At 42.0% G+C, this 13,865-nt stretch overlaps 1 protein-coding gene across 1 annotated transcript in view; it reads left to right on the top strand.

Moving 5' to 3' along the window:
* plch1 (phospholipase C, eta 1) overlaps nucleotides 1–13,531 on the top strand; it is a 77,641-nt gene extending 64,110 nt beyond the window's left edge. Inside the window, exons 19-22 of the mRNA XM_078203612.1 lie at nucleotides 2,571–2,717; nucleotides 2,822–2,967; nucleotides 5,763–6,108; nucleotides 11,499–13,531. Of these exons, the coding sequence (XP_078059738.1) occupies nucleotides 2,571–2,717; nucleotides 2,822–2,967; nucleotides 5,763–6,108; nucleotides 11,499–13,531 (2,672 nt within the window). The remainder of the gene's footprint in view (nucleotides 1–2,570; nucleotides 2,718–2,821; nucleotides 2,968–5,762; nucleotides 6,109–11,498) is intronic.
* The last annotated feature ends 334 nt before the right edge of the window (nucleotides 13,532–13,865 follow it).

The following is a 13,865-nucleotide window of genomic DNA, read 5'->3' as shown; positions in this document are numbered from 1 at the left end:
AAAAATACAGGCAACAGGACAGAGACAAGTTTATAAACTAAGTTCCCAATCAGAGAAGAAGGAAGAGAAAATAGGAGTTGCGCCTCAATTTTCTTATCGTACAGAGGTATGTCATGACATATAGAAAGGTTGGGAACCACTGCACTACTCAATACGGAACTTTTATTCATACATGTTAATACAGGATACAAAATGGTTTCTTCAGCCACATGGTAGTGTTAAAATGACTTCCTTGACCTTGTGAGTTACTACCCTGAATATAGTATACACATGCTCCAGGTCAGCTAAAGTATAACCCAAATTTATTTTCACATAGCATTGCGAAGGTATTACCATCTTCCATCACTAACAGAGGAAGGTTGCAAGAATTAGCGGAGATGGGGAAGGTGCTCTGACCTCGAGCACGGAGGCAGCCGTAGCTTGTATCTGAATTTCTGTGGAAGGCTTCCAGGTTATCATTGCATTGGGATGGAGTTCTGACAATCTGGTTGAATGCAGGTTTGTCAGTACGAGGAAACAGAGTACTAGACAGTAGGGCTCTGGTGTCTCAAAATTGCAGTGGGGAGTATTCCTGCGATACGCATGCACTGCAGGGAAGAGATCTTCTGGAGAAGGGGTAAAAGATACATTGGGAAAAGCTTTAGAACCTGGGAGCCCCATCACTTCCTGAGCATGTGATCCCATGGATTCAATTGTGTTGCAGTTATGGCAATGGATTTGTAACTCAGCAAATGACAGTTCAAATCCCACCATGATAAAGAATTGACTAAATTTGGTAATTTGTGGGCGAGTAAAGGAATTTTTAAAAGAGCATGATGGGTTGCTGGGTTATTGTAACCCAGCTGGTTCATTAATATTCTTCAGCCCATATCCAGTCCAGCTGGCATGGGACTCTGGCTCCACACTATGGGCCCGATTTTACCATTGCGGGCGCGAAAACGTGGTAAAGTCAGGTGTGAGGCCATTATCGCGATCTGTGCCCGTGTCCACGCAGATTGCCACTTTACCGAAACCCGGGAATGGCAGCGATCCGCTTCACGCCCAAAATGTGTGCAACGGCGATTTAAATGTATTTGCATGCATTTAAATTGAATTAATAAACTGCCTGCCCAACTTTATCAGCATTTCCCCCTTTACCACCGCGTTCGCCAATCCGGAAGTGCGCCGTAATGGACCTGCTAAATAATAGTCTGAAATGGGCGCTCCAGCTGCTGAAGAGCGCGTTCAGTGTTTCCAACGGCTCACTGACTCAGATCAGTGGGGGGGGAGGAGGGAGGCGGGCCTGATCATTCTCTGGTTGGGGGGGGGAGGAGAGTGAGGTCAGATCGTTGTCTGGTGGGGGGGGTGAGTAGGAGTCAGGTCAGATGTTCCTCTGGGGGTGGGGGGTGGGAGTGAGTGAGGCCAGACCATTCTCGGGGGGGAGGGGAGGGGGGGGGGCAGGGTGAGTGAGGCCAGATGGTTGTCCGGGGGGGGTGGGGGGGCGGGTGAGTGAGGCCAGATCGTTGTCTGGAGGGGGGGGGGGGGTGAGGTGAGGCAAGATCATTGTCTGGTGGGGGTAGGGGTGGGGGGGGAGGCCCGATCGCTCACTGGTGGGAGGAGGAGGCAGATGGACCTCTGGTGAAGGGGGGGGTGGGGGGCAGATGGATCTCTGGTGGGGGGGGGGCAGATGGATCTCTGGTGGGGGGGCAGATGGATCTCTGGTGGAGGCGCGGGGGGCAGGGGGTCCACTGCCACTCTGTGGGTGATTGGTGGGGGGGAGCAGGGCAGGGGTGGCGATTGGTCTGGGTAGCGGGGGGGTGGGTGGATGAGGGGGACAGCGATGTGTGTGGGTAGTGGGGGGGTGGATAAGGGGGACAGTGATGTGTGTGGGTAGCGGGGGGGGAGGTGGAGGATAAGGAGGACAGTGATGTGTGTGTGCACCATCGCTCCTGCTTTTCGCTCCCGGGCCGCTTTCTCCGCTTTCTGCGGCTCGGGAGCGATCTGACACGGGCACGCTTTTTCAAATTGTTTCTAACTGCGCATGCGTGGTTCAGAGCTCCGATCGTTTTGGCCGCGCTAAGCCCCGCCCACACCACGAATGGGACTGGTGATTTTTTTTTCAGGCTGAGTGCGTATGGGGGCGCCTGAAAGCAGATTTCCAAGTCGGATCTGAATTACGCCCAGATTCAGCACTTAGAACGAAAATGGTAAAATCGGGCCCTATATGTTGATTAACAATACCTCTTTGTGTATGTGCAAACACTTTCTTTCCCTCGTACGGATCAGCTCATCTGCCACATTTACATTCATTGCTTTATACTGTCAACTTTTGATTAATTTGCATACTGTTGGATAGTTCTAAATAAAGTTTCAGTTTTTACACATCACACATAATATGTAATATTGCACTCCATATTTCAATTTTCATCACATGGTGAATGGTACCAGCATCTGCATTTCTTTAACTGTATTCTCTAAAGCAATATTGGTTATTTTCCAATAATGTAGTTAATGACAGAGAAAGGTGTGTATATGATGTAAAGAGATGTTCCAAACAGGAGTGAAATTATACATTTGATTCTCATCTTTAGGATTTAATCCTGTCTGGGAGGAAACTATAACTTTTACAGTCCACATGCCTGAAATAGCCCTGGTTCGGTTCCTGGTCTGGGATCATGATCCTATTGGTCGAGATTTTGTTGGTCAAAGGACTGTGCCTTTTAGTACTCTCATGCCTGGTCAGTACACCTTTTGAAATCATTTGTGAAAACGCCATTCATTATTACATTGCTGTGGACCAACAGGTAACATAGAGATTTGAACAAAATGCTTCCTTCCACAGGATATAGGCATGTTTACCTGGAAGGCATGGAAGAAGCTTCACTCTTTGTGCATGTGATGATTCATGACATTTATGGAAAGGTACGTAATCTGCTTGGGTTTGTTTATTTTCATTTCCGATTTGGAAATGTTCTTGGTCAAAGTGCTGTTTTGTTTGTATGGAATGTATTCTTTGGAGATACAAAATTAGATGTTAGGTACATCTCACTAGATGAATTCACATGATTTTAAAGCTTCGAGTAAAGCAAATTGCAAGTTAGATTTTGGCAATTTAACTTGAAAAGTTATTGACGAAAATGGACAGCTTTAAATTGTGAATCCAAATTGAAATTGGATGAGTAACAGATCATCTTCAAGTTTTAAATATTATTTAGAAAAGTTTAAAGATTATTTATTAGTGTCACAAGTAGACTTACATTAACACTGCAATGAAGTTACTGTGAAAATCCCGTAGCCGCCACACTCCGGCGCCTGTTTGGGTCCACTGAGGGAGAATTTAGCATGGCCAATGCACCTAACCAACTCATCTTTTGGACTGTGGGTGGAAACTGTAGCACCCAGAGAAAACCCACACAGACATCGGGAGAACTCCGCACAGACAGTGACCCAAGCCAGAATTCAACCTGGGTCCCTGGCACTGTGAGGCAGCAGTGCTATCCACTGTGCCACTGAAAATGAGATGGTCCTGCGATAGTTAGGAATGGAATGGCTGCTTATCAGCTCTGATATACTGGCATACACTCCAGAAAAGGTTCACTAGGCTGATCCCAGGTATGGAGGGATTTTCTTATAAGGACAGGGCCTGCACTCATTGGAGTTTAAAAGAATGTGAGGTGAAGATATTGAGACAGATGGGATTCTCTGGGAGGTTAACAGGGTAGATGCTGAAATGTTGTTTACCCTTGTGGCGGTGTCTAGGACCAGAGTGCATAATCTCAGAGTAAGGGGTCACCCTTTAAGACTGAGATGAGGAGGAATTTCTTCTCTGAGGTAGTGAATCTCAGGAATTCTCAGGCTGGATCATTAAAAATGTTCAAGGAAGGGTGATATAGATTTTGAATCAGCGAGGGAATCAAGGGTTATGGGGATAAGGCAGGAAAGTGAATTTATCATATCAGGATCTGGTTGACTGGCAGAGCAAACTCGATGGGCTTCTGCTTCTGCTCCTACATCTTTTATACAAAGTATCCCTGTTACCTTTAAGATGATGATTAAGCTTTGCTGTCACATCAGCCTAGTTAGGCCTTGTATTTACAGTATTTGGCTAGTGATAAGAATATCCCACGGTTATGTTCTCTGACAAACTGATCAACGTTGCTAGTAGTCACAGGCGTTGGAGTGTGGCAACTAGGGGACTTTCACAGTGACTTCACTGCAGTATTAACGTAAGCCTACCTATGATACTAATAAATAAACTTAAACATTCTTTTGCTTTGCACTAGAGCCCCTAATCAGTCCAACTTAGTGTTATTCTCAGAGTTCCAATGATAGTCCATGATAGGCATTTTTGCCTATGGACCTTGCCAAAAAATGATGACTATGTTAAATTGATATATTGGACCTGGATATTACAGCAGGCAGCAAAGAAAAGATGCATGCCACTGATGTCGAGAAAAGCTGCCCACCAACATTTAGTGTCTCTTGATGTCAATTCTCCTATTCGTGTGTGACATTGAATCTGGCACCATCTATCGGAATCTGTGATATCCAATAAGAGTAAAGCCATAAGCTGGTGGATCATGGGCGGCACGGTAGCACAGTGGTTAGCACTGCTGCTTCACAGCTCCAGGGTCCCGGTTTCGATTCCTGGCTCGGGTCACTGTCTGTGTGGAGTTTGCACATTCTCCTCGTGCCTGCGTGGGTTTCCTCCGGGTGCTCCGGTTTCCTCCCACAGTCCAAAGATGTGTGGGTTAGGTTGATTGGCCAGGTTAAAAATTGCCCCTTAGAGTCCTGGGATGTGTAGGTTGGAGGGATTAGCGGGTAAATATGTGGGGGGTAGGGCCTGGGTGGGATTGTGGTCGGCGCAGACTCGATGGGCCGAATGGCCTCCTTCTGCACTGTAGGGTTTCTATGATTTCTATGATCAACCAATCAGAATGAAGCATTTTCATAGCTGGAATGCCAGAAAATAAAAGCATGGGTCATAATCACTTTTTAATCACGTTATAGGGAGCAGAATAATTGAGATTAAGGTAAAAACTGAAATATCATAAGCTTTAAAATTGAGTTATCTTTTATTTTAAAAATCATCCAATGTTTACACATTGTGAGGAAATGCTACTCCACAGTAGTAATATTGATCTTTCCAGAGAATTCATGGGTATTTAACCTGTCAAAAACTCAGTTACACCTCATTCACCAAGACTTTTGAGTGAGAATAGTGCCTACAAGGTTGAAGTTCAGGTGGGATCACTTATTCTGTATTGATCAAATCTATAAAATTGGAGCAGGGCATCGTTGACAGAAGCTTCCAGATTTCTATATTTCACTGTCTATCTGTGAACACCAGAAGTGATTGCCCATTTTATACAGTAGCAACAGTGATGCTGACAGTTTTGTTGTCATTACAACATTCAATATGGATCATTTTGTTTTCATTTGATTCAATGTGTTATTTTAAGGGTTATTTAGTCCTTGATTTGAAATAAATCAAAAACTTTAAAAGACCATTGTAAACAATTGTGAAACAAATGGAAATCATTTCCAATTTTGTAAATAACCATTTAAAATGTACAACTTAATATTTTTAAGTTTCCATAGTAGTGTGTACCAGGCATTGTGAACTGTATTTATTAATTAGCATGCCTGGAGTAGAATTGCTCAGATTTTCCCTGATGTATGAAAAAATCTAATACCAGCATGTTCAACATCAGGAATATAAAATCCCTCAAAAAAAATTAGTCAATTCTCCTGATTTGAGTTACTAATGCTTTAACCACCAGATGCAGCAACTAATGGGACTGAAAGGTTTATTTAACAAAAACACCAAGAATGCCTCTGGAAACAAAAACCGTGGCAACTTTACACAAAAGAAATCGTTTGGGAATCGCATTCTACGCCGCACTGCCAGTGCACCTACAAAGGGAGGCAAAAAGAGCAAAAGTGTGCTTTTGGAAACATGCACTGAGTTGAAGCCAAAAGAATCCGATCCTCTTGAGTGCAGCAGGCAAGAAACTCGCAGCAGGTGTGGAATGAAAAAACTCCAAACACGGCCTGCTTCTATGCCAGTCGATAAATTGCTTTATGGAGAAATAACGCCACCTGTTGATGAAAATCAAGATAGCTCTGGTAAGGCAAATACAGAATTCTAAAAATGCAAAATTACATTTTTTAAGTAGTGGTGCAAACAGGAATATGATTCTTTCTATAAAGATGACATTTTAGAGTGTTTATTACTTATCAATAACAAAAATAGGATTTTCTTACATCATACAAAAGAAAGGGAAACAACTTAGATGTGTCAAGATACCCACAGCAAAGTTACTCCTATTCTGGTCCATTGACCCCCAGTTTGTGTCTATAAAAAGCTTTGTTCTCAGAGCAAAAAAGAAGGCTGAAGCATTTGCAACAATCTTCAGTCAGATGTGCCGAGTGGATAATCCATCTCGGCCTCCTTAGGAGGTCCCCAGCATCACAGATGCCAGACTTCAGCCATTTTGATTCACTCCGCATGATATCAAGAAACAGCTGAAGGCACCGGATTCTGCAAAGGCTATGGGCTCTCACAATATTTCGGCAATAGTACTGAAGACTTCTGCTCCAGAACTTGCCGTGCCACTAGCCAAGCTGTTCCAGTACAGCTCCAACACAGGCATCTACCCAGCAATGTGGAAAAATACCCAGGTATGTCTTGTACACAAAAAGACCAAATTCAACCCAGCCAGTTACCACTCCATCACTCTACTCTTGATTATCAGTAAAGTGATGGAAGGGACCATCAACAGTGCTATCAAGCGGCAGTTGCAATAACCCACTCACTGACACTCAGTTTGTGTTCCGCCAGGGCCACTCGACCTCATTACAGCCTTAGTTCAAACATGGACAAAAGAGCTGAATGCCAGAGATAAGGTGAGAGTGACTTCTGAAGACATGTAGGGACAGGGCAGCCAATGGGTTGCTTCAGGGCAACTGGGGTCAAATAATTACCATACAGTAGCATATCATAGAATCCCTGCAGTGCAGAAGGAGGCCATTTGGTCCATCAAGTCTGCACAAACTCTTCAAAAGAGCATCCCAGCCAGGCCCTCCATGCCTTATCCCTGTAAACCTGCGTATTTACCATGGCTAATCCACCAAACCTCCAAATCTTTGGACACTAAGGGGCCATTTAGCACGGCCAATCCTCCTAACTAATTAATATTGGCATTCAGAATGATGCATTCTATACAAAACTGGTGGAGGCAAAATTCACCTGACTAACATAGTAGTAGAAGGATTTACACAAGTTGGTTTTCCTCCAGTACAGATCTAGTGCATGTAAAAGATGAACTTTTGAAGAAAGAGAAGAGACTTGTCATGTGATACCCCTTGAGTGAGTTAACAGGCAGAATGGATTGTTTAGCATGTTTATTTAAAGGGTTCACTCACTACATACAGGTTAGGTGCAGGTTTTTCATTTTAGGCTTCTGGCTAACTACTGTGGTGGAAGGAGGGGATTGTTGCAGGTAGATTTGGCATATTTTCCACCTTCTACAACTGATATGTGATCTGACACATTTTGCTGGTATTGAACTGTCCCCCAAAAGAATTTTCCTGCAATCATGGGTAGTCTGTAGATCCATCTTCAGGGCTGGAGATAAGTGGGGGAGCTGTCAAAATGACCGGAGTGAGCAGGAGGCCATACCCACAGCAGGTCTTTATTCTTAATTTTGAAGCATCATCACTTCGGAAATTTATCACCGAGTTATGTCACTTGTTTGAGTCAAAACTCAGGACTGAAACCAAAGCATGAACAGCACTGCCTGTAGCTGTTAAAGTCACTATGGCCCTTAAGCTTTGTGTCACGGTGTCATTCCAGACTGCAGCAGGTGACACCAGCGACATCTACTGATTTACACTTCAGTGTTGTAAATGACAGGTCTCTGAGGCTGTCTGTACCAAGTGGATCAGCTACATTATTTTCTCAATGCACAGAGTGAAAGCAGGGTGAAAAGACACAAGGTTTCACCTCTATTGCAGGTTTCCCAAGGTGTAAATTATTGTAAATTGCACCAACAGTGTCTTGTTTGACCTCCATCATCTTGAATAGAAAAGGATTCCACTTCCTCTGTGCCCAGCTGATTTGTGTACATAGGCAGAGCATCATTACAATTCTGTGTCTAGTTTGTTGAGAGTACTCACAATTCATTTAGTTTGTACCAGCCCTTTGTGTTGTCTTTGATCAACTCAGGATATCATGCCACTGTGAAACAAAGGCCTTCAGAAGTGGTTCATGACACTGTCAGCAACCCCAGGCATAGCTGCAGAACTGGCATCCCATTCTGTCATGAGAAACATGACCAAGTATTTAAAGAAGGTGCCTGTCATGGTCAGGTAGTTTGCATGTAGTTTGTAAGATCTGAGTTATGAAAGTGAGAATTGTAATAGTGATGAAAGTGCAACTATGTGAGCAGAAGAGAAGCTGGAATATAGTGTGGTGCAGTGATTGTAGAGGACTGAGGGAAGCAAGGGAGAGCAGTATTGAGATTGCAGGTGAGGAAATAGTAGGAGAGCTGGAAGCAATGTTCTTGCTAAGCTGCACAAGTGTGTAGACCAGATGGTGCTGCACAGGCAGAATAATTCCACAATTGCATTCAAAGCAATTCAAAAGGACCACACACTGAAAAAATAATTGGCTGAAAAACTTTAAAGGGGACCTTTTATGAGAAACAAAATTCTTACTATGAAAATCCTGATTGTGCTATTGAACTGCTTCCTGCATTGCAGCCATATCCTTGGGAGCCATAGTCCTGGCGTTTTGCTCCTCAGCATCCACTTCCCACTGCAGCGGAGGTTTTGCCTGGAAAGGTTTCTGCCCCTTGCTCTTTCCCCTTGCCCACTGTCGGGACCTGGATTTTGAATACAGCTTCAGAGAATCTGAATGCACCCTTTATACTTGCACTAAACTCTCCACTGCAAATAATTCCTGCTGTCTGCAACCAGGACGCATGTTCCTTTTAAGAAATGTCAACTAAGTTGTGTCAGTGAAGCTCAAGATCCCAACCCTTGGACAAGCCTGCAGCCATTAAAAAGTGCGTATGACTGGCTGAATGCCTGGTTTATCATGGCCTGATGTGGAGATGCTGGCGTTGGACTGGGGTGAACACAGTAAGAGTTTTAACAACACCAGGTTAAAGTCCAACAGGTTTATTTGGTAGCATATACCATTAGCTTTCGGAGCGCTGCTCCTTCGTCAGATGGAATGGATATCTGAGAGCAGATATCTACTCCATCTGACGAAGGAGCAGCGCTCCGAAAGCTAATGGTATATGCTACCAAATAAACCTGTTGGACTTTAACCTGGTGTTGTTAAAACTCTTACTGTTATCATGGCCTGCCAGCACCAACCTAATATGGGTGCTGTGACCCATATGGCATGTAGAGGGCATGTCCTCGCCCCTGCAAGCCCGGTTCTGGGTATAATTGATTTTCTAGATTTGGTTCAGTAGCCGTTTCATATTTAGCATGTTGAATATTCAGATAGAAGACAATTTCAAGATATTGATGATACAAAATTTTGTAGAGGCATAAAGTGAAGTAATTGCCTTTTAATGTAAGCAAATAGACAAATGAGGTGATAAGTGTTTTAGTAAGTCATGGCAAGTTATTTTCTTTAACAAATTGACTTCTTTATATGAACCATACAAGCAAGAAATATTTTATTTTCAAATCCCTTAATTCCATCATCCTCTTGATGGAGAATGATATGGAATCCTCTTGAATTCATTGCATTCTTTGGCTAAAGGTTATCTGATGACACATTGTCTGAACCCTATCTACATTTATGTATTATTTATATTTTTTTGCTTTTGCCGCCTTCACCTGAACTTGCTGTATAAAGAATTTATAAAGAATCTTTGTACACAGAATTATTGCCACAGTCTTATCAAAACACTCAAACAGTCCATGATATAGCCTCGCAAGCTGCATCAATTTTTTAAAAATCAGCATTTAGTTTTGTCTCTTTTAGGAAGGCAAATTTAAATTGAAAATAAATAAATGCATGAAAAATATCTATATGATCCCTGACAAAAGTGAATGTTGTTTATGAAGCATTTTCTGTATCTTAAATTTAATGGTCCAATTGTGTTCTTCCCTTTGATTAAATTGCTTTCTTTTGAAATTCTGTAATGTGGATCTGATTTGAGAATTATTTTAACAAAATTGTTTCTATTTTTGTTCTGTCTTCACTGTCCTGTTTCTTTGTAGTTCAAAACTGACTAGGAAACTTCTGCAGGTAAATCTAAACTTTGAGAAAGGTGCTTCACTGATAAGAATCAAGACTGTATTTCATAAATTTCTTTTCTTTGCTGTTTTCAGATTTGAAATGTCACTAAATTTAAACTGAAACATATGATGAAGTTCAGTGAAGGACCTCATCAATAACTTTTTTTCTCTTCCTCGCTCCAAGTATTTAAAAATACTTTCATGAAACCTACATCTCCATACATTTTCTCGTGTGATTGTTAAAAACAGATGTCTTCAGTGAAAGGATCAAGTAGGGATGAATGAGTTGCAGTGAAGAGTTGCAACTTACATCCTACAGATCTGCATTCAGGATGCTGAGAGTAAATTGGTAATATCCAAGGTCAGAAACATTTACTTCATACACAAATTGGACAATAATTCTTGCCACCCTTTAAAACCACTCAAATTATGTAGGGAATTTAAATTTATACTTATGAATGTGAATATTTATCATTTGAACTTGTTGGCTAAGACTAAAGAAACCCATCTACCTCTTACAATGGTGGGGAGGAAGAGGGAGGATGTTTGTTGCAGCCATTGTCCACATTTGTCAGATCATAGAATTCCTACAGTGCAGAAAGAGGCCATGTTTTAGCCCATCGAGCCTGCACCAACAACAATCCCACCCAGACCCTGTAACCCCATGTATTTACCCTCCTAATCCATCTGACACTAGGGGACAATTTAGCATGGCCAATCAACCTAAAATGCACATCCTTGGACACAATCTAGTGATCTATAATGACCTTGAAAGCCATTGTCTATCGTTGTTAATACCCATCTGGTTCACTAATGTACATTAAGGAAGGAAATCTGCCATCCTTACCTTGTCTGGCCTACAAAGAACTCGAGACCCACAGTAATGTGGTTGACTCTTGACTGCTCTCTGAAATGACCCAGCATGATGGGCAATAAATGCTGGCCCAGCCAGTGGCTCCCAACCAGAAGCCAGTCCAACATTTAGAACCAGTGCTGTGACATTGTCTGGCCTGGAGCTCAAACTGACCCCTTCTGTCGCACAAGTGGGAATTCTACCACTGACCAGTGGTCATTCCATCTAGATGCAAAAAGCCAGCTATTTAGAGGCCATATTCTTGGCTTCACTTGCTGACACTGTCTGGAGTGAGACCCGAATCCATCAACTGATTCAGAAATGAAAAGGTTACCATTAAACAAATGTAAAATTATGGGCCTTCCTTCAAAAACTCACTTTCTGCTGATTTGTTTTGCAGGAACAAAAACTAACAAAAGCTCAAGTAAAAAGTGCAGTGAAGACAACCATGTGGAATCATCTTTTATTTTACCTCACTGTATTCCATTAACTGCTGCCAATGAATTTTGTGGATCTCAATCACAAGACTTGACGAGGAATATTTCTAAAGTATTATCTGTAAATACAGAAGACTTTTCATCTAACATTCCAAAACATGAGCATAGCTGCTTTGAAAATCTTTCCTTCAAAGGGCAGCATCATGCTAAATCTGATGAGGTACGTAAGGAAGAACATTTGCACAAAAATGAACAGTTCCAATTTGAAGCTAATCGGACTTTGTGTCAGCTGACCAAAGAAAACCTGATACAAGAACAGGATCTCACTGAGCGACAGCAGGAACCAAATCGGGAAATTGGTTCAGCTCCATTTTGCAATACAAAGCTTGTAGAAGCTGAAGAAACTATTGGAAAAATAGAATCCAACAATAAGGTGCATTACCTCACAATGTCTTCCATTTGTTCACCAGTCCCTGTCAACAATTTTGATGCTTCACAATCTTTAGCTTTGACTCCTGACAGCACAGTCTCTCATCTGATTGATGCCATGTCCTTGTCCAGTGAAAGTGGAGTTGGCAGTTCCATTTCAGCACTCATTTCACAGTTTGAAACAACAGCTGACAGAACCAATCTGACCATGGTTTCCAGTTTTCAGGGAACCGGCAGTCATACGTTAAGCATGATGTCTGGACTGTCACATATTTGTGGCTTAGAAATGAGTGCACCTGTAGATCCACTTTGTAAGAACGTTGAAAACAAGAAACCATGTTTGGATGTTACAGCAGATACTACAGTCTTCTCTAGCCCTGAAACATCAGACCATTCCACGTATACCATAATTCATGAGGAAGTTCTCTCTCCAATTTCCTTGCAAAACACTAGAAATGGAAATACATTTGATAGAACTTTGGAGGTAGCATTAAATAAAACCTTAAATCCTTTGAATAGCCATACAAATACTTTTATAAATGTAAATGCATCTATCTGTGACGTAACCTGTAGCTCGATGGATGATCACACTAAATGTGATAGTACAGCTGCCACAGGTACGGCAGCTGATGATACAGTTCTTAATGTGTCTGCACCGATAGATTCTGTTGGCAGTAGTTTGATAGAAATGGATGAATTTGAGTTTACAATGACAGCCACAGAAAACTGTAATGAAGACATGGGCCCAGAAAATTCCCCATCAGCTTGGAATTATTATCCATTGGGCCACATGGATGGTGAAAACGTAAGAAACTGCATGTTTTTGGAGGACTTGCCAGTTTCAATTGCAGATGAAAAGGCGGCATTGTGTACTTCTAAAACAAATAATTGGAATCCACCGCCTTCAGCTACATGCAGAACCTCAACAGACATCCATTGTTTTACTGCAGCAAATCAACCGAACACATGTAAATCCAAGAGTCTTGGTGATCTAACTTCCGAGGACATAGGCTGCACCTTTGAAAGCAAATACAAGTTCATTAGCAAAGGTTTTATTGTGCCACGTATAAAAGATCAACAAACATCTTCCTTTAAAAATGTGCCACAGCCTGCAGATGCTTTAACAGAGCAATTGCGCAAACTTGTATCATTAGAACAGGAGGAAAATCAAGTAACCCAGGTTTCAGGTATAAGGCCAGAATCCGGTTTCCAACGGGGACTAGTAAGAAAGCTCTCATCGAGGAGCCAGAGCAGAGTGCGTTACATTGCCAACAGGGCAAAGCAAATTCAAGAAGCCAACAAGCATAGATTTTCTGGTGGTGTGGTTTTAAGAAATAAACCCCCAATACAGCACCATACAGTTAATAGGCACTCTACAGGTTCCTACATTGCTGGATACCTGAACCAGCTCGAAGAGGAAGGATTGGAAGGCCGAGGTATTCCTGAAGGTTCTTGTAGTACACTACATCATAGGTACCTTGACAACTTTTACACTGACAACTCAATTTTGCAAACTGAACCCAGCACCGTCAGTGAGCCAGAAATTTACTTCTTACTTAGACTGTGATTTAGGACTTTAAAAAAAAAAATGCCATTTGCAACTTTTTTAAATAACCCTCCCTTTGAAACATTATTTTAGAATAAAGCACATGCATAGTTAACTGTACACTTAACTGTTTCAAAATGTAAGAGTTGTTGTCTTCTTAAAAGTAAATGTCACTGATCTGGATTTTCTATGTATGAAGTTTTATTAATGTTGAATGCATAAAATTTTATGTTAGAGTCTTGAAATGAAAATCTGCAGCTGTTATTGGTCTTTGTACACATTGCTGAAATGCTTAATGGTGATGTGGGAAGTTAATCGATTGAGTAAATAAATCCATTTACGTAGCTGTGATTTC

Source organism: Mustelus asterias, chromosome 3 (genome assembly GCF_964213995.1).
Source record: "Mustelus asterias chromosome 3, sMusAst1.hap1.1, whole genome shotgun sequence".
In the NCBI taxonomy this organism is placed as follows: Eukaryota; Metazoa; Chordata; class Chondrichthyes; order Carcharhiniformes; family Triakidae; genus Mustelus; species Mustelus asterias.
Note: the sequence above shows the minus strand (reverse complement) of the source record. Positions and strands in the feature narration are given on the sequence as shown.